This window comes from Rhopilema esculentum, chromosome 14, assembly GCF_057945365.1.
Source record: "Rhopilema esculentum isolate cy_ngs chromosome 14, ASM5794536v1, whole genome shotgun sequence".
NCBI lineage: Eukaryota > Metazoa > Cnidaria > Scyphozoa > Rhizostomeae > Rhizostomatidae > Rhopilema > Rhopilema esculentum.
The window spans coordinates 9605418-9627247 of NC_142828.1; the positions used below are offsets into that span (position 1 = coordinate 9605418).

The following is a 21830-nucleotide window of genomic DNA, read 5'->3' on the forward strand; positions in this document are numbered from 1 at the left end:
TGTTGGGAGAGAGACGTTTTTTGTTTGTACACTTTTGACAATAGGGGATGACCCTTTAGTTGTGGTAGTCCCTTAAGCAATTAGAAATAATCAAAGCACTAAGACACAATATTCCCCTTTTTATCCTTACATAGAAAAGGACTATTGCCAGGCGGATTTTTTTAACATAAGGGCCAAACTCGCCATTGTTTAAAGTTTCATTCATAATGAAATTGTGCACTGTGTTGGTTTAGTGTTAGGCCTTTTCTTTCTCATTTAATTTAAAAACAATATAATTACGCCAAAACAAATATTTGCATGATTGTAACTGCCCTTTTTTGTTAACTTTTAAATAGTTTACCCTCATTTTTACCCCCACCCCTCAAAGGGAATGCCACTCCTAGGGCATTAGTTAAACAATTTCATGATATGTTACAACTAATTTGCAAGCATTGTCTTCACTGCAAGAATTTTTAGTTTGAGGTCCTTCTGGTCCTTTCTAGCTTTGAAATCGACAAATACCATGACTTATTCAATGCCTTTTGAAAGTCACCCGGGAACATTGATTTCTGAGGAAGAAAAGGCCAAATATGTCTTTAGAGGAAGAAAAGGAAAAATTTGTATAACTGCACGTTTTCTATTTAATTTTCTGTGGAGACAAGAAATGCGGTGGCATAAGGCCTTTAGGCCTAATATGAAATGGCGGACCCATTTTGGCATATTGGATCACTATTAATAGATTTATAAATCAATGGATTTCATTGTCTCAGAAAACAGATGGATTTGCTTGGCTGTTAAGGTACTTTGTAATTGATTGGCTAACGTTCTGTTATTTTCATTTATTATTTTCAGTTAAATCAAACAATAAAGTAACAGAATCAACAAAGACAGATAAACAGCCTTGAGGGCTACAGACTATCCCTGCCAAAAAGTCTCTCGCAATCAAGGCATTTTTCACTAACTGCAAAAATCGCTGTTACAGCTTCTTGCAGGGAAGAGTAGCCTTGCATTGTGCAACTAGACGGACACTGCAACCCCTCTCCTCCACCCAAAACAATGTTTGCTATAGAGTTCACTATCACAGCTGTCTATCATTATTAATGATATTATCAATCAATTGGACCATACTGAACCTTTTATTTTTGCATAAAACAATATTGTTCAATGGGGGAAGGGGAGATGCTATGTGAAATACACATAGATTTGTTACACTGTACCAAGACTTTTGGCAGGCATTGGAGCTTTAGAAAAAGTAGGCCCGCCACTCCTATCTATCTAATGTATTTTGCTTATTCAATAAATAACATCCTTCACTCTAATGACATTTAAAATTAAAATAACATCATAACCACGTGACGTGTCTTCAAGATATATGGATCCAAGTGAAATTTTATAAGAGCAAAGGTAATTCAAATACCATCCATACACGACGTCTATTGCTCATAATTTGCACGTAAATTTGATGAGTGTTCGCTGTGAAAAGTTGAGCTCTACTGAACGCTGATCAAGCTTTGCTTTATAGTGAAATAAAAAAAGTTTTGTGTTCGTTTGAGAAAAGAGCATCCAGTGCATCATACATAACATTCAGTTTGTAAATGATCGCATTTTAAAAATTTTTTTACCAAATAACTAAATCTTACATTTTATTGGCATTTAAAAACATTGTTATTGTTTTCGTATCTTGCATATATACTTCCCATAATTTTGCTACTACGAATAATTCTATATGGTCATCTTGCAGTCTACATATCGCTAGCATCCAGGTACATCGGGCATTTATATTCTTCCAAACCTTGATGATCCTCTGAATCCAATATGCGCGTACTCAGTCGCAGTTTCCCGTGCACGTCTCCGTATTTCGGACACCATATTTGGTCACTTTCGCTGCGAAGGAGAGTTAAGATATTTCCTCAATTAATGCAATGCAAAATTGAGGATTTCAAGTGGTGAACCATCCCCATAACTTCATGTTCAAAGAAACATCGGAAGGCGATGAAAGTGAGTTTGAAATTGTGCTTAGGCCAAGACTTCTTCGGGAATCCCCTTACTGTAAGAGATTTACTTGCATTTCGCAATCATATTATTCGAAAATAGCATAACCCATTCCTATATTGAATAGAATCAAATTGCAAAACTTTACTTTTACATAAAAGTCTTTAACTCTCGCTATTACATTAAAGGGAATTTACCTTGAAGAACCTTCCTCCGGAACTCCAGTTCTGTATGTAGGGAAATCAAGGAAAACAGACCCGTGCTGATCCGAGCTGCTGCCACGCAATAACCTGGTGCTCCTCCGTATTTTCAATTTCAAGTTGCTGAGCTGAACGACAGAGAAATCATCAATTTTTCTTTTCTTTGGTATCGTATTCGTTATGACTTCGTCGTCCTTGATCTCAATAACTTCAGGTTTCCGTTTGCGAGGACTTTCTACCTTCATAACTGAATATCCATTCTTCGGAGAGAAAACTATCTTTAAGGGCGTGACGTGATGACTCGAAGCTGCTCCTCTGTTGCCGAGTTTCTTATTTACAGGCGTGACTGGGGACCCTGGAGACTTATGACTAAAACGAACAAGCGATTTCTATTAACCCTAATATTTAACCAGCTTAAACAAAAGTCTGCTAGGGCGGTGCCTTTGTAAAAACAGCCCATTACATTAAATTCTTAACTGTAATTTTCTTAGAAGGTATACGAACAACTTTAAAATTTTAGGGGATTTACAAAGAATAAACTCCTTTCTCTTACAACAGCCTTTTCCTCCTCAAACTCCAACTGCCCCAACAAAAAGCAATCAAAAGATTGCTATTGCTCTCACAAGTTGTGAAACGTAGAGTAGAACCATTACAAACTTCAAACCTTTTAATTGTAAGTTTCTTCGGTGTCCTTTGCTGCTTGAAACTTTTCAGATAAGCATTTGGACTTCTCCCTTCACTGATTACTGCATCCAGCTTTTGAAAAGCATTCGAATTTGCAGCATTTTCCAGATGTCTTTTGCCTTTTAAATGTTGCTTTATCCCCCTGTAATTTATGTTGCAAAGCTCACAGTAACCGGCCTTTTTACTGGATGAAAAATGACCCGTCGCTCTTGCAGTTTCAACTTGAACCTTCTGTCGCTGAGTACTTGCACTTTGAGATGACCTTTGCCCTTTACTTGACCTCTTGCCTTTTTGTGAAGCCCTAGCTGGAGGATCAAATGGACATCCAGGCTGCAAAGATTCTAAATATATCTTTGGCCATTCTTGCATCTCTTTTATAAGAGGCTGATACAATCTGAAAGAAACTTGTCTCTTTATTGTTTGCATGTAGCAGGAATGGGATTCAACAAATCTCACCTTGATACGCGATTTCATTCTAGGCTAATTATAGACTGATCGAATTCTTTAAGGGAGGATTTCGTTGATGCTGTACAAGTTGGCAAAACAGTCTATAGTTTGCTTAAAAAAGAGGATTTGCAGCGTAAGGAGAAGTAGTAAGACGGTCTCAAGACAAGCCTTCCTTTCTGATAATTTATAGCATTTGTCACGTTCAAATATAGTGAAATTCCAAACAGGGCTGACGAATGAGATGAACAATCCCTTTATTTTTCTTTTTATATAAGTTGTTCCATTGAGGCAACAATAAAGCAACTTTGCCACATTCTTTATATTTCATTTTTTAACTTTTTTGATTCTTCCAAACCATTTCAAAAGTATTACGCAGAATTGGCTAAACATCTGGTTTTCGACCACTGTATTTCTTCTGTTTATCCAGTACATAGAATAATCTTTTGCGAGAAAATATACCGTGCTGAATGCAGGAAAATATTTTTAAAGTTTTTTCAGCATTCAAGCAAAGAAATAAAGCATGAAGCAGAAGTATTTGCAAAAATAGGCGATGTGGAGATTTTATACCAGGTGTGGGGCAACATTAGACAATTTTGATCATTGGAAAATAGTATGTATTAGTTGCAGTGTATCAGATGAAATAAGATTTTAGTATAATCTTATGGTATTTCTAATATCTTACTTGTGCATTTATTACTAAATAGTAGGAGACGTTGAATTTAATCAACTTTAGCATTAAGACGTTCTATTTATCTGCTAACTTCTAAGGAATTATTTTGAGAAAAGGCGTAATTTCAAATCATAAATATTTTATCTAACAAAATCTCTGTTTGATATAACTTGGTATACTCAACCTTACCTTGACTGATCCTCGACTTTGACAAATGGAGCTCGCAATTTTCTTGCAGTGGCTGGTTTTTCAGTCCAATTTGCATTTCCTTGTCGTTCTTTTTCTTTCACTTGATTGTTTAACTCTATTTTACTACATTTTCCCAACAATCTGTGCATTTCTTCCATTTGAAGAACAGTTATTCCCAAGCTTTCTGCAACTGTTACAATGTTTTTCTTACCATTCTTGTTTTTCTGTTGGTTTTGTTTTACGTTTGCAAGGATACTTTGAGCACGTGTAAGTGGCTTGGAGGAAAAACGAGCAAGAGTATACAGAAGAGTTATTCCACAACGATCCATTTTGGATTCCTTTCTTATCAACACAAAAAAAATTAAAAGTAGCATGCTTTAGCAATGATCAAAATCATCAATTAAATTTTATCAAAGTTAGGAGTACTTCACTAAAAGTTTTATTTGTTTTCTCAAAAATATAGAAGAAGTATATCTCTATTAATGAAAATGGATTGGAAAAATTTGTTCTTTAAGCCTAAAAAGTTTTAAAACAAAAATGGTTTTTTACCTTTTGTTGGGGTCCTTTTTGCGTACGGGGTGATCTTCTTTGGTGGTTTTCGGTAACGACACATGTCACATCTTTGCTGAAGAAGTGTTCGATTCGCTGCCAAGTAAAAAATGAAGCCTTTGTTGCAAACTTGATGGAAATTTCAGTATTGTGGATGTCCATTCAATGAGCGTTTTAGAAAGGTTAAACAAAAGCTTCTATAAACAGTTTTTCTCTCTTGCGTGATACTTCTACTAATTTCAGTCGCAGATTAGAAATCTATGTTCTGTGAATTTGTTACAACAATTGCAAGCGAGCCAGGAGCTCTAGAAGTTTTTTATCCTTAATTACTTTGATATTTTTAATTCACTTTATTTTTATATCGTATACAGCTCTCTACATTTAGCAGAACAATTAAATATCTTTACGTAACAAATAAGTTTCTAGTCCTTCAAGAATCCAGGATTTTGAAACTTTCTTTTCGCAAAGTTGATCTGCTCCAAGTTGTTCTTGCACAGTTTTATAGGCCTTTTGAAATCTTAACATCCACGTCTCAAATTCAAGCATTTTGAAAGGTTTATACCATCTGTGATTCGTATCCTTGCATAGAATAAACATACCCCTCCACTTTCTAAGATTCTCTGCTCAATGCTCCTAGTTTCTCGGTTCCCAGGAAGATCCAAATAGAAGATTCCATTTTTTATTGTTGGTCTTCCGCCATGAAAGAGTCTGCGGGTTACATCTAGGAAGATACATCGGCCAAAATAAATGAACACAGTTAGAAATAAGTTTTAAAGTGCTACGAACAGGTTTTAAACAAAAATTTACCCAAGCTGATAAAAAAGGAAATTGTTTGCATACCTTGCTTGTTCATCTTGTCGTTCTCTGCGCTGATATGTTTCCACAATGGTTAGTTATTGGTGCCGCGACGCATAATGATGACGTAATATGACAACTAATTTCACGCATGAGTAAATATGGAATGTTCGCCTTAAGACCTAGGCGTTTTACAATCAGTTAATAGATTCTGAACAGTTTTTTGAAGGTAATTAATAATACTGAAGGTAAATGCTTCTCGGTAATATCACTTTTTTAACATCGAAACACAGAGCAGTGAATTGATGAGGATATAAAAAAACAGATTAAAAATTGTACTATAATTCTCACCATAATTCATAATTCTCACAAAATTGTACCATAAAGAGCGGGGAAGAAACAATCAAAATCCGAGATATTTTCGTTTGTGAAATTACTTTTGAGTGGAGTCTATACTTTTTCGAATATAACTTGTGAAATACGTTTTTCTCTAAGCTCATTGGAATTTACAAACAAATAACAAACTGAAACTCAAGTACCACAGCGCGATACAAGACAACTACTGTACAACAAGGATACCAGCATTGGTACCATGCTTCATAGCAACTCTGTAATCATTCAAGCCTTTTTCCTAAGTAGATGCCAAACGAGACATTCAATGACGGGAAAGTAAGTGATAACAGCTTTTTCTTGCATTCTATGACGAAAAGGAGTTGCGAAATTTGCACGTTGTATATTTACAATACCTGCCAAAAGCCATGGAACAGTGATGTCAGTTTTTAAGGTCTAATTCAGCCATCTACCTCTTCCTCAGGGAGCAATGTTGGCTTTCTATATGACGGCGTAGGAGATCAGAAAAATAGACAAGAAAAATAAAAAAGCTAAACAATTTCTTATTATCACATCAAGAAACTCACCATGAAATCTGCTTTGATGTGGGTTATGTTAAACCAAATTTTGAACAGATTATTCAAATTCAATTACGCTTTGACTTGATATTGCTCTCATATGTAAAAGCAGATAATACAAATATCCTAGGAACTGGCCATAAATTCCGAGCTGATTAGTTACTTATATAAGGATAGATGTGGTGCCATCCGGCAGGCTGCAGTTTCTTAAATCATATCAAGTCAATTTCTTAAAAGTGGGGTAATACTGTATTCTACAAGGGGGAAAATGGTGGAAGTTGTGATTTTTTCGAAAAGGAAATGAACGATTTAAATTCCAACGTAAATTGATGGTTTAAGTGCTTCTAGAGGCATGGTAGGAAGAGAAAAAGCAGGGATCGAATAACTGTTCCCACTAAAGCTCAATAGTGGTGTAGTCGTAAAATTATAGGAAGTATAAAGCAATAGCTAAAGACAATAAAAGCGTTTAATTAGTTTTTTTCAGAAATATAAAGTATCTTTTGCTTTCTAATACAACCCTACACTTAACATTTAAGATGTTTATAGTTGTATGCTTTTAAAATATTCAACTTGATAGCGCATCACCATCAGCTGCCCAGGCCACATGAGGCCTATATCCTCCACAAACTCCTTGCTTTCTTTCTATCTTGCGTTACTCTCATCCTAGCGATATATGCAATGCTCTGCTCTACATATAATCTTTACGTCCCTTATCATCTTTCATAGAGTCTTTATCATCCTCTTTCCATAGAAATCAGTATCCACTCCGTGATCTTCTTTAATCCACTTTCTTGCTTCCATTCGTGCGACATGACTTGTCTATTTTCTACTAATATTTGACTTGTCCATTTTCCACTTATATTTTTATAGGTTTTTTACACCATAAACAACATTTATGTATGGTCTTAAACCTTCATTTGTTCACTTGTCTAGGCATGTGACGTTAAGTGTTGCTCTTCCCAATGCCAATAAACGCTTATGTCCAAGTTTTAGCACCGTATGTCATTGCTGGTAGTATTGATCCATCCATTATTCTTTTCTTATTTAAAGCCTTAACTTTTCCTCATGAAATCACAATATTGCCGAAACCTTTTCCTGCCTTTTGCTTTCGTTTTCTGAGATTATTAACTGACTCAGTTTAACTTGCTCATTTTCTTCTTCTTTGAACTCACCCTCTATTTTAACTAATTCACAATATCCTTTTTACGGCACTGGGTACGATCACGAAAAAGGACCTCCAAGTTACGCATGCCCAATCTACACAAGCAAATGTCCAAAATGCAATGGCGATGTTTTCATATGATCTAAATCACTTTCGTGCACAATCGAACCTTGGGCGAGACAAGAACTAAAGGTCTAATCAATTCACTTGTTATATTGTCAAAAATAGCTTGGTATATTGTTTTAATTTATAGCAATATACTAGAGTTTAGGATATAAGTATAAATATCGAATAATAGATGTATCCTAACCATGATGGTATTGATGATACAAAACACTTCTTTTTGCTTTCCCTTGCTTCGATGTACAGAGGTAAGGCCTCCTCACTGATATCAATTTAGTTTTAACTCGGCTCGGATATGTAGATCTTGTAAATAGATTTTATTGCAACTTTTATTGTATACACTCATTTTTTTATAAGAAAGAAAGGTCGATGTTGAGTACTCCAGTTTCTTAATGTTCTGGAAATTTCAATACTCATTGTTTCTTAAGAGTTTCTTAATTATGATGTCATGAATGATGTTATGAAATGTTCGTGACCTTTTTTATCACGTCAAGAGATTTGCTTCCATTCTGATGCTGTATTTGGATGTTGGAAGTATATTTTTATCCCTTGTGTCTTAAGTTCTAGGCCAACAGAGCAATCATGTGCTTGAATTTTACAAAATTTCGTTGTTCTCAGTTTTATCACGATTTAATAGTTTCTTATTTTTTTTGCTTCAAGTACTGAAGTTTCTTAATTTTTTCTGACTGTCCAGTAGTCGTTTCTTATTGCCAGTTTCTTATAAAAAATGAGTGTATAGCGATAAAGCTCTTTCTGATTCATTAAATAATTTATGATCATTTTATCCGTAAAAATTGTTACTTGAATGTGTCCTCTGTTCCATAGTTCTATGAGCCATTGAATCCTGACATTGTTCTTGTAAAAATTGCTTTCAATTTGCAATTTTGTCTTTCTTTAAGATGCTGTTATTGTATTTTATAGTAATACGTAAGTAGGATTAATCAGTAGCTTGTATTGTGAAACATCGCAGCTGTTAGTATTGTTATTTTGCTCACCATGTCATCGTCTTTAACATCGTCTTTGTAAGTAGATTAGAATGTAGCTTGTATCGTAATATTTCAAAGGAATATATAAATATATATAAAAAAATATTCAAGAAGCATGTTGTCACTGCTTGTGTAGATAGTATAAGGCTGGAGCCCAAACATTTTAAAAAGCATGACGGTGCTTTGTCACGTTACCACTCCACGACACCACTGCAGCTAAATCAAATACAGCTGGACACAATTTCTATCATTTTCATCATACTTTTTAACATAAAAATGATTGCTTTACTCTCTATTTTAAGCCCATGCTAGATTGCTGCATGCTGTGCTACGTGCTGTGTTGGCTAAATAAAACTTCATTTCATTCAACTTCAGTGTTTCACTGTTTATAATGTTATAACCAAGATTACATAATTATAAATTAACAAACGTTAATACATCCTTTTTGAAATCTTTGGAAGTATTGTTTAGGTTTTCCTAATTACAACAATTTTAATTTTCGTTAAGTTTACATCTAAGCACCTGTGGCTTTTAATTTACTGAAATGGTGAAAGCGTAGGTTATCTTTTTAATTTTAGGGTTTCAGAATCGTTAAACATAAGCCTTTTAATTTCATGTGGTTTACTGATCTCGTTCTTTTCAAATGCTCTTGATCATGTGGCTCAATTGAATAATAATATGTTGATACCAATGGAATGATAATAGGTGGTTAATTTTCCCACTACATAAGCACCTGAACATTGAATTACAATTATCATGATCAGATAGGTTTGTGCATTTCTTTTAATAAACAAAATATTGTTTATTCAAACATTTTGGAAAATTTCTGACCTATTTTGAAAGCAGATGAAATATATCAGAAGCATTTTGCTTTTCCAAATTGTTTACCCTAAAGAACCAAAACCTATTGAACATATTTAAAACAGGCCAGTGTCATTGCTCAGTCTGATGTTTGATGAAACGATTAAAGCATCCGTTATCTCGACTAAGAGATTCTCTGTATTTAAAAGAAAGGAAACAATCACCGACGAGTTCATGTTCTTTTACAACTTTATGCTCTCAATAATTATATCGTGACTATGGAAAACATTTCGAGTGTCGAAAACGAAACAAAAGTGATTCATATGGTTGAGAAACATTACCCGGAATACAGCTTAAATTCAAAAGTACTCTTGCTGTGTGGAGCTCTGGTTGTCACTTTGAATTTATATTTGATTGCAAGAATAAAACAGCAGACCAGACAAAAGCAGTCTGTCTCAAAGTTCTTGCTAGGGTATCAAGCACTTTCTGATGTGTTGGTTGGCTTGGTGTTCATTCCGGCATTTATCATCGACACTTATGTACAAATTAGTGTCATTAACTTTGTAAGCTGTTTTGTATTTTTCAACAGCCTCTTCTCAAGATGTATTCTGGCTTACGATCGATACCTATCCATTAATAGGCCATTTCAGTACCAGCATTTAATGACCATTCGACCAGTAAAGCGAATTCTATTGATATTTCTTGGGACGTCATCTCTCCTAGCAATCCTTCCTTTATTTTGGATTGACACTTCAAGGAGAGTTAAACATGAAATGAACAGATATTTTGCTGCTTTTTTGTGGCTGGTAATATCTTTGATGCTGCTCTTCCTTCTGATTGCATACCTGACAACGTTCTGCAAGACAAAACAGTTTATTCGGTCAAAACTCTCGATGCTAAAGAAGCGTCCGGCTCTGCTTTTGAATCATTCAGAAGTGATGTGTGACAATTATGCAAGGAAAGAAAGAAGACTCGCTGTGCAGTTCGCAGTGCTTGCCTTATGCTTTGCTCTTACATATCTGCCAATACTGTACATCAATTTGATGGGACCGATTCTCCAAAAGTACGAGGCTGTGTCCGAGACACTCTTACGTACGTCACTCTACACATTTGTTGGAAATGCTGTTTTTACTCCTGTTCTTGCTTTGATGTTTAATACAGATGGCAAAAAAGCTGTCTTTTGTTGCAAATGAGACTGCACAATTGAATGCCATTCCAGTAGCGGTTTTCATGTGTTTTTTGAATGACGTAGTGGACTCTTAGTGTATGTACTCATCCCATGAAGATGACCTGTATACGTATTTTATGCCAATGTCTCGCTACAAGAAAGATTTTTTAGGACACGATTCAGGAAAAAAGTCAGTTGAAACTCAATCAAAAATCAATTATCTTAACTTGCAAAGCTGTAATTCGAGAATTCACTTTGATAAAAAATTTATGGAAAAGATTGAGACCACAAAGGAACGTAAGAAATAGGAGTTTTTGAAAGGAATATCTTAGAATATTGAACGCTGGAGCTAACTTCACTTGAGGATAAACAGTTCTTCTTGAGGAAAATTTCTAACAAATGTTGAGGTAGCACAGCTTGGTCACGGAAAAAGGAGGAGAAAAAGTTGTAGAAAGGAGTCACGCCCTTAAAAAAGCCCCCCATAGCGCATGTATTGTACTTTGTAAAGTCCGTCAATAAATTCGCACTCTTTGCTTTTCAACATTTTCAACATTCAACACTTTTTTATTATAAGAATATAGTTTATAAGAATATTGATGCTCAAAACCAATGAAATTTTTCAGAATAATTCAAGAGTAATGCAAGGCTATTTGAGTTTTTTCTTGGAAAGCAAAACAAATGTGAGTTTCAAGCCATATATATTTTGAAGTCAGCATATAATAAAAACTATCTGACCTTAGAATTACTAACATTTTGATTCGACTCAGTGACATCTTGTGCCGCTTAAAATTAATTCAAGAATAATCTTAGGCTCAAAATAAAAGAATTCAAGAATATTATGGCTCAGCAAAAGATTAAGTATTCTAATAGAAAAAGTGTGTTGAATATATAAAATTCCTGTTGACTGTTTTCAATGACCGTATATTTGTAACGATTAACGAATTTTTCTTAATTATTATCGATGAATCAATATGCTATACAATGTTGCATTTAATCATGTTAAATCACAAATTTGAATTCACTAATGTATATAATTTCAATCCTCATCCTGAAGTTTTATTAGCAAAATAATCCATAGAAGAAAAGGGGTAATTGCTGACAATTTACTACCACTATAGCAAACAACCTTACTCAAACGGTATTTCTTTAATCTATATGTCTGATCTGCACATAAAGAAACTAATTTTATCATACAACAGTACACAAAACACAACAAAACCATATCTTGGCGGGAGATGCCCTTGAACTTCCGTTTAGCCCTCGGCCTCGTATACATTTTTCGAATCCTTTATTCTTATTGGCTTAAGTGTTGCCATGGTTTTTGTGACGCTTTTTTGTTTGGATCCTGACAATGTGGTTAGATTCCAATGCAAGAGCTGTAAACTGGCCGACCACGTAAGTTTGGGAATTCGATGGATATCAGAAGATTATAAGACGAAAAATATGGCCTATTCTGAGCAAGACAGATCAAAGACACGTAAGTCTTGATAAAGCTTATTCATGTTTTGACTAAGTTGAATTAAAACGGCCTTGTATCATGTCCGCATTGGTTTGATAAATCCGCCTGGGCCTTGCGGTGCTTCAGACCTTTGACGTTTTCATCTCTTGGCGCTTATACTAATAAAATCATTCTATAACGCAACCTAATCTTTGACATCCTGCATTCTTAAAAAATGTCATTCGCGTCTCAATAAGGCCTAACACCAGGATTTATAAAAATAAAACGCCATAAAATAGAAGTTCCTCAAGGCGTCCCAAGCTGTTGTCATCATCTGTACAAGAGATTAGCTAATCAGTTGGAAACATCACAATTCTTTTCAATCTCAAGCCTTACTTATTGATGTTTCGTGAGAATTCTGATTTCCTAAGTAACAGATTGTGTTTTCTTTCACAGGTTATTTTATCCCTATTGAAATCGCGTGTATTGTCTCTTGTAAAAATATTCTTTTCAGATTGTGTGTAAATTGCACAAGTTTCAAGAAAAGTAGAGCTTTATATTATTTTAGCTTATCTATAAACCATTAGAAAAAGTCTATTTTCTCTTTTCTGGGTGGGGTAGTCACACGTTATTGCTGCTATCGTCCCTTAAAAGTTATGATAGATCACAGTAAGTGTCTACCTTTTTCCGTTCCATGAATTTTAGTGAAAGAAGGTGTGACAATTATCAGATAGCCACCAAGCTAACAACCTTGCTTATGACAATGAATTCACACGTTTTCATCACTTATGTGAACAAAATAGAACAATTTAGAAGGTGTTATTACACCTATTGTCATTAGAGACTTTCAACATGGTCAACCTGTTGCCATAAAGTGCAAGGAACAAACAGGAATTTCTATATTTTCAAGGTCAATCCTTTATACTGCTCATTGAAAATACTGCTGAAGGATGTATTTTTTCTAAATCTTTAAAAGCCAACTGCCATAAAATTTCTTTCTGGAGTTTTTAAAATTATTGTTGTTCTCTGAAGACTATATGGAAACTTTTTAGTCAAGACTTTTCTTATTTTCAAATTAAGCTGTTGATGTAAAGTTAATTGATTATACTGTGTTGGTTGATTTTGAATGTTATTTAGCAATAAAAGCTGCATATAAATGAGCTAACCATGAAAAATCCTCATGATTCTTTTAACCCCAATATATGTGATGTTTTATAACAACAAAAGTCAACAATAAATAGAATTATCATATTTCGCAAAATGTTTATAATTTTTAACAAAAAACTTGAATTTACAGAGTCACCCACACCAAATATTTAAAGCAGAGATTTGGTCCTTTTAGGCATTTATGTGTGAGACATGCCAAATAAGACAATATAGTTTGAATCCCTTCAAGAAATAGAATTAGTTTTCAAATTTTTAATAGTTTTCAAATCATTTATAGAAACTTTCTTTGATCTACACACACCCTGGAATTGTTAAGGGTCCACAACACCAAATGCAAGTATCATAATTTTGCACTTAACTGGGAAACATATATGTGGATTTGAATGTAAACATCACCACATCCACCCCCACCGCTGTTGGATCAGAGCTCTACTCTGGGCCCCTCTGGAGGACCATTGATCTTTATTGCTTTTATTCAATGCTTTGAATAGAATTGTTCATATTCTTGCAGATGGGTCAAATAGCAAGCCTGATACTGCTCCAAGCAGCAGGTAAGAATTAACTTTTCTTTACTTGCAGAAGCTGTTTGTTAGCTTGAAATGAAATATCTGAAAAAGCATGAAATACTTAAAAATATACTATGCTATAGAGCAGTGGCGGAAATTGCAGGGTTGTGGGAGGGGGCAACCGCCCCCAGGTTTTGCTAAATTGTCGGTTTTGTTGGTAAAATTATGTCATTTGTCGGCAAAATTGCTAGTTTTTGTGGGCATTGTCCCCCCCACTTGACAAATGAATTTCCGCCACTGCTGTAGAGAAGACTTTTAGAAAAATTGTAAACATGTCCATGGAAAGAGTCACCATCGTCATCACAAAATCCTTTCCCAATTGACCCTCACAGTCATTATTAAAATCATCATTATTAAAAACATAATTATAATGAGCAGTAACACAACAAGGAATGTGATGCTAAGTTAGAAACAAGGAGGCCTTGACCAAATTAGAGAAATAATAGTGAAATAAAAAAGGGGTACTTCTTAGCATTTACAAAGGGGGCTCATTCCCCTAAGCCCCTAGCTCTACACTCCTGAGCATAACACTTATCATCCATTATCCATTCCTCATCATGATATTGCTATGTGACTATCAGCAGCAGTATTGCCCTTTATCATCCTCACATAGATTTATTAGTATTTAAAAGTGAGGGTAAATGAAGGCTAAATGGGGTACCACTGTATCTAGGCAAGCTACAAATAGGAACTTTCCCTCCAATTCTTAAATGTTGGAGAGGATTTGCACTTCCTGAACCTCCTGATTCCATTGTCTATGCATTATCAAAACCATATTGATGTGTGGGCAGTCATTTTAAGTCTTGAATGAGCTATGAACAATTTGTTTATTGTTAGATTTCTGAACAATTGAGTGGCCCTGTCTTTAGTAGCTGATACTCTAGATTTTCCCAACACCAAATCAGTGTTCAAGGTTTCTTACGATTTCCTGGTTGTCCCATGTCAACAATTATACTAGAAATAGCTCTTGCTAGTACTGCCCGCAAACAATTAGTTCCTTGATAATGATTGTTTTGAAAATGTAGGTCAGGATATTCGAAGAAGACACCATCTTGGGTTTTCACAATTCTATAAAAACAGCTGCTCTAGTTGATGCTAAACTATTCTTTTTATCAAGAATTTTTGGTGTTCAGTTTGCCTTTGATTTAAGTCCAACGCCCTTTTGAAAATCATGAAGTTTTTCGAGGGTTTGACATTTATTTTTCGATAATCACGACAATCATAACTTTTGCTCGTACGGTCTCGAGTTTTTGGGAGAAAAGTGTGGCATTCGACTGGTTTTGATTCCCAAAACTTCGAATCAAAACTTCCATCCATTGCGGAGAACAGAGCTGTGATGCAGCACCGTTTTCGTGCCAAAAAACCGAAGGCCTTTAACAGAGTCTTGGCAGAGCAACGCTCCGAAGATAATTCCCTTCCGCACAAAGAGGTGGCGGTTAACGGCCTCCTCGACAAAGCCGATTGATTGACAATGAAATTGATTGACAGTTGTCATGGCAGCAGAAAAGTGACAAAATCTGCTGAAAAAGTGCTGACAACATGAACTGAAGCTTCCATATGCTACTTATACGCGGGGCAGACTATAAGCCCTTCACTCGCGCGCTATCGCGCGCGAGTTGCGGGCAATTACAATAAACTGTTATGGGGCACTGCCTGTCTCCATTCATTATTCTGCTGTGACACAGTTTTGATTGCATGTTTATTATACAGCTGTCCTTTTGACGCTTGATTTATCGCTCTGGTTTCAAAAATTTCTTTGAATTGGTTACTCCATGTGGTTGAAATTCTTATCTGTACTAAATTCGAATGAAACTTTGATGAGAAAAAGGAGCCATCGATTTATTTGGTTTTCCTGCCAGTAATAGTTTTCTTTGTTGTCATAGAAGCCGCAGTCGAGCAGACTCGCTTGCAAAACCAAAGATGTCAAAAGCTGAATGGTTAACAAGCTATGGGTAGGTTCATTAAATATTCATAATTTGATTTCAATTTCATAGAAAAGGCTTTCCGCTGTTCTGTTCGTTACACTCTATATTTTATACGAAACATTCGAAAGAAATGTATTTTAAATAAGGGAAGAGGACGTCAAATGTCAATTCATCAAGGGGAGGGGCGTAGCTAGCGGGGGTGTAACACCTCCCCCCATTCTTCACGAATTCGTCGGTAAATCTTTAGTCTGTCTAAAAAAACTTTAGTGCATCGGTAAAATCATCTATCAGTAGGTGAAAAAGCACCTAAATTCTTCTCCATCTATGTCTCTCAACCCGCCTAGTCTGGAAGGTCAAGCGACGCCACTGATCAGGGGTAGAGCTTGTCGCGTGGAGTGGTTTAATAAGCTTGTTTAATTTTAGTACTGATAACTGCTTGGCTAAATACTAAAGTCTCTCAATGTACTAAATGAATCTTCGCATTCAAACCTATTCTATAGATCTCCCCTATTGTTTCAACCCCTCTAAAATAAACTGTAGAAATTACAAGGCTTACCCCCATCTAATTGCTCATATGATTTCTTTATCATCTTCTTGCAACCAACTGAACAACTAAAACTAGCGTTAGAATATTTTTATTGTCATTTTGAAGTAAGTGTAAGTCCTCCTTGAGTTTATTGATTTTCCCTGTTTCAGGTGTACTGCCATCTGACTAGATCGAACAAGCTTTGAAATCTTGCAAAAACGATTTGTCTAGACAAAAATAATGGTTTTCCTTTTGAGAATGCAGCACATTTTCTGAATTGTTCTGTCGGTAGGGGTTCATAGTTTCAAAGTGCCTATATGTGATTATAGTTTTTGCATTCGAAACTACTTCAACTTGTGCAGAAAAGGCAGTCATCCTTTTTCTGATATTTCAGGCAAAAGATAGTATGGGGGAATCAGGAGCCGATGTGGCCACTAAACCAAGCTGCTTTGAAAGCAAACGCGAGTGAGAGAATAGAAATGCTAGCAAAAAGCAAACAGAATCTGCAGGAAAATAATCCAGAAAAATGTAGTCGGTAAGTTGCACGTATCTGGAGAATCTCCTCAGGGAAGACTCTAAATTGATTTTTCCATGTTTTGTATCCAATCGACGCTAGGAAGGTGGAGACGTGGAAGTTTTGTCTGTGGTTGCTATTCTTTTCAAAATTATATTGATTTAAGATTATTTATTTACTGTCTATCAAGATTTGGGTTAGGCTATCAATTTTGGCATTAAGATTTGAAAAGCGGAGATTTGCCGAGCCCCTTACCCGAAATAAAAATCTATTTTGTTGGGGGATTCTGTAGCAAGGGGTTCGCGGTTTGAGTGTGGAGATATCGCTTTAAGCGTTCTCTTATTTGCGTTTTTACCAAAATTTTAAGGGCTTTCCACCTAGATCTTTTTAGCCATTTTTGTCTTTTTGCTGCACAGAGCAAAGACTGAGATTTGTCCGTCCAATCAGTGGCGAAAGAGAGCTTGGACCCTATTAAATTTGTAGGATCCCACTATACCCGGGCTTTCAAAGGTCTTCACTACCCATTCAAGTTTTATGGCACTGCGACATTCTTTCTCGATTTATATTCCAATCTGTCACATTTTGTCTCAACACCAAGCTAAACATTTTCTTACAACTTCTTTCTGATAACACACGAAAGAGGTAGCCGAGTCTACGAGCTTCAGAATGACGTGGCTTGCACTTACTTTTTGAAAGTGATAATGTCCTTTAATGTGTGCGATTACTGTATGCATGACATACAAGCTCAACTAATGTATCAACGTGTTTTGTGGGATGTTATTCATTACAATTTTATTGCGCAGAAAGATTGTACTACAGTCAGTTTCTTGTTTCCCAAAAAATTAAGACATTTTGAAGAAACTTCGAGCACTTAGTTCGATGGAAAATTAAGCAAATCTCACTACTGTATATATTCATAGTCGCTTTCATAGAAATGAGTGTAAACGAGGCATGGCTAATTCTTTCCCACAGACCTGAATTTCAGTACAGCTGCGGTCGATCTTCGGTGATATGGCAAGTCAGTCCAAATGCAATGAAAGGCAGTCCCTCAGAAAGAGTCGACATTCTGTCGAGACACAAAACTGTTCCCGCGGGATACCGAGATGACAGGTAACATACCGTTCGAAAATTGCATTGTTTTTTGGACCTTCAACCAATTAGCTTCGAAATTATCCATTATTTTCGTTTTCATTAACAAGAAACCGTCGCTGTTTGACAATTTTGGGCTATTAGAGAAAATGTAACCCAATTTCCGGAAATCACGCCCTTTATAACGAGCAATGTAGTACCTCTTTGGATTTGTAAAAAGTACAAAAACTAATGAAATGCATTCACTGGTTTCCAAACACTTGTGCTCATTCACCAAAAAAAGACAAGGTTGTCCTATGCTGACCATTCTTGTCCAGATCGAGATTTTATACATTTTGAAAAAACCATTGCCTTGAAAAAAACATTTGCTGTTTTTCACAACAGACCTGGCCATTGAAATAAAATGCGAATTAATTTTTCTTAGTATTTCTTAGTATCTCCAATGAAGTTATGTTTACCCTGAACCAGAAGCGCCCCATTTTTCCTAAATCAAAGTTAGTTTTGCTGTTCCATAATCTGCCAATGGATTATAGAATGTTGAATTGGCAAATAGGAGGCTTGTTTTGACATTTCTGGACAAATTTCATATGTTTTCTCGAAGTATTGCCACTATTTTAATCCAAGAGTCTGCAATTCCCAAGAAGGTATAAAAAACTCGTAAACGGAGTGCCGGATAACGTGATTTTAGTATTTCTTTGGTTTTAAACCTCATTCTGTTTATTAGGGCCAATTACACACTGGGTTGTGGAAGATCCTCTCCAATATGGGAAGTAAGCGACAAGGCGAAAAACGCCGCGGAGAGGGTAGAGGTTTCTCGTTTGGCCGAGCCCAAGAAGACTCATCCTAGCTACATTCCGTGCCGAGATGTTCAGTGGCCGGTTTCTGCAAACGCCCGTCGTGGCGACGCAAGCGCGCGGACGGAAATTTTAGCTCGTCCGAAGGACAGAAGAGAGGGCCATATACGAGACCCTATATGGTTAGTTAGGAAATCAACCTTAACAGCTGCTGCTAGTGGGAGAATTCAGGAATTGTCCAAACCGAAACAACTACCGGATGGTTTTGTACCGAATCGGGACGTTGAATGGAAAATCCCGCGCACCGCTCTTAAAACTTTTACAACAGAGCGCATGAAATTATTATCACAACCTATTGTCAGAGACGCTATGGATCATGTTCAGTTCAATCCGGATGCCTTTAAGGTTCGAGATTCGGCAAAACGGGCAAAAATTTCATCAAGAGTTAATGAACTTTCCCAACCAGTACAGCGAAGTACTCGACTGAAAGCTTCGTAAGTTAGTAAAAACGAGATATAGTTAGATATTAGTATAGATTTCCTGGAACGTATAGCACAAATGCCAAGCCAATATTGGCGAAATAAATTTTGATTAGCAAATTTATATTTATAAATAACAAATATTTTAACCATTTTAACGCATACATATCTACTTGAATTTCACATTTTTTGCCATTGTAAATAACCCTGTAAGACGTTACTTTTTGCTAATATTGAATGAAAGAATGAAATTCTGTCTTTATTTGTTGTTTAACTTCCCAAACATTTGATAAGGAGCCAAAGTCATTAGGTTCTAAATGCAGCCAGCCTCTCTTTATATTCTACCATCTTTTTTGTTAATTCTCTAAGCTGTACATGAATAAAAGAGGGATTCTTACAGCAGAAATGTAGAGTTCTACAGTTTTCATTGTTGTTAAGATGCCCACAGTGATAAAAGATATCACGTTTCAATACCCCTCTCAACTGAAACACCCTCAGTGGAGGCTCCAGTCTGTAGGAAATTATAGGCCTAGGGTAATGTGAGTTGCCCATCAAGTTTTTTAGATAATGCCAATCTGCATTATTAAAGGAAAAGGTTTTGCTGCCATGCTTTAAAAATACGTTAGTGTTCCCAACATATTCCTCTGCAATTGTACTGGGTAACTTACAGACTGCTCACAAAGTAGCCAATTAGCTTACTAAGTGGTGGAAATTTCTCATTTTTCATAGCAAGGGAGCAATAATTTCAACTCAATCCACACAAATGTTTCACTTAAAATAAGTAGCAATATCCTGCCAGAAGATACAACACAATCTTGACAGAAGTAGAGTAATAAATTGGTGCTTATTGCCAAAACAAGTTTCTACCATTGCTAAACTCTATCGATGCTTAGTTTTCACTTTTCAATTTCCACCTTTTCAGCTCCAGAAGTATTGGCTTACTGTTTAGGTAAGGGTGTCTGCAGTTTCAGCAAGATAACTATATTTACCTGGCCAAGCCTAATAACTTCTTGTATAAAGAAGTTAAACTAAAAGGCTATTTCAAATTTTCAAAAAAATAACAGTTTAATTTACAACATTTTATATTTGTGCAACGTTATTCACAACAATTGTGAAATAGTTTAAACTCTTTCATTCTTCCTTCCACATGGTTAACAATTAATAATGTTCCTATACTGACATATTTTGCTAATGAAAATATAAAGAAACAGTAACTCACATTATATTGCAATGTTCAGATCTTTTGTTGAAACCAGCAAATGTTTTGATTTTTTGAGGTAATGATTATTTCAAAATGTATAATATTTTGTCTAATATGATAAGGCCACCCTGTGGTACTTTGTTTTTTGTTGGGACATCACTTTTTAACACATCTCTATGCCCCTGCTTATAGTTATAGCTGGGTAAAAGTTAGTCAAAATTAAAAGAAGTGTTTCATAGTAATGTATTATCTGGACTTGACAATATGAATGGAGGTGAAAAGGGAGTTGGTTGTTGAGTTGGGCAACCATTATTAAAATAAAAGGTCAGAAAAATAAGCTAAAAAAGGTTATTACTGAGAAAAATGATGTGCCATTATTAAATACAAATCTCACAATTCTAGCAATGGATTTAAAGCAAAATTAAAATAATTGGCTGAAACTGATTAGAAAAAATCATTGAAATATTAAAGGTTAATTAATAAAATGTTTAGAATGAGACATCAACCAGTGAAGGCTCAATGATTCTCTGAACTGCATGTTAGTATCTACCTTGTCAAAAAGGTTTTCAAAAATTAAATGAATCAAGTCCGCTATGTGGAATTAGTAACTGTCCAAATCTTTGACAGCATCATAATCAACATATCTTTGGTAGATTTGCTCCTCTTCTTCAAAATCTCTTCTTCCAAGATACATCATTCTTGCATCATGTGCACTGAGCAAAACGCCAGCATAAGAAAAAAAGCATCCAAGACACAAAATTGCAAAAACCCAACAAGCATTGGACTTGTCCTTACAGTTTCTCCACAGATGACCAGTATCTTTGCACTGGGAATTAGAACTGTCATGTACCCCTACATATACAAGCAATGCTGCAGCAACAACAAAGGCAGCAAAATTTAGTGCAACTGAGAAATAACGCCCAATACATCGAAAGAACAAGCTTCTTTGGGCAACCAGGGCCAGCTCGGGAAACAGACATTTTAAAAATGAGCTTGTGAAAAAGATCAATATTGTCAGGTGGAGGCAAATGGTCGAGGCAAACAGCAAGTTAAACATGCATGAGCCCCTTGAATCAAATTTCCAGTTCCAGCATATTTCATCATTTAAGTGATTTGATGAGTTAACTGTATGATTTGCAGTTTCTTTGCACAAGTATCTATGATTTGGACTTTCTTTTCCGATAGTTATTAGAACAACGTTGAACAATCCATCTGCCAAAATCATGGACAGACCCAAAAACAAGCGCAGCAGCCCTGGATGCATCTTAGATCAGAATCAACTCAGATTCAAGACAAAAATTATGTTTCACTCTTGTCTAAAATCAACATACAGTGCAATTTCCTGGATTTCCCCGTAGCAACAAATATTCTCTGGTCATTTGTCGGTTCAGCAGACTCACCTTGTTCCGCGTTGTGGCAAACATAATATCAAAACTCCTGGAAAGGCATAATAATCCAAAATTCAATACACAATCCTT

General features: G+C 35.6%; 3 protein-coding genes across 3 annotated transcripts; 2 read left to right on the plus strand and 1 right to left on the minus strand.

The window, feature by feature from the left end:
• Positions 1-28: 28 nt before the first annotated feature.
• LOC135696243 (protein chiffon-like) lies at positions 29-7928 on the minus strand. Its single transcript, XM_089112323.1, has 5 exons — positions 4711-7928; positions 4162-4436; positions 2836-3249; positions 2169-2540; positions 29-1863 (listed from the first exon to the last, which is right to left on the minus strand). The coding sequence occupies exons 1-5, from the start codon at positions 4870-4872 to the stop codon at positions 1722-1724; spliced, it is 1365 nt and encodes a 454-aa protein (XP_088968449.1). The 5' UTR covers positions 4873-7928; the 3' UTR covers positions 29-1721.
• A 1619-nt stretch (positions 7929-9547) lies between these two features.
• LOC135696337 (uncharacterized) lies at positions 9548-10716 on the plus strand. The gene has a single exon (XM_065215710.2). The coding sequence runs from the start codon at positions 9764-9766 to the stop codon at positions 10676-10678; it is 915 nt and encodes a 304-aa protein (XP_065071782.2). The 5' UTR covers positions 9548-9763; the 3' UTR covers positions 10679-10716.
• A 944-nt stretch (positions 10717-11660) lies between these two features.
• LOC135696336 (sperm microtubule associated protein 2-like) lies at positions 11661-21813 on the plus strand. The gene is made up of 6 exons (XM_065215708.2): positions 11661-12130; positions 13770-13809; positions 15708-15776; positions 16670-16810; positions 17762-17899; positions 18603-21813. Exons 1-6 carry the CDS (start codon positions 11968-11970, stop codon positions 19168-19170), a joined length of 1119 nt encoding a protein of 372 aa, XP_065071780.1. The 5' UTR covers positions 11661-11967; the 3' UTR covers positions 19171-21813.
• Positions 21814-21830: the final 17 nt, after the last annotated feature.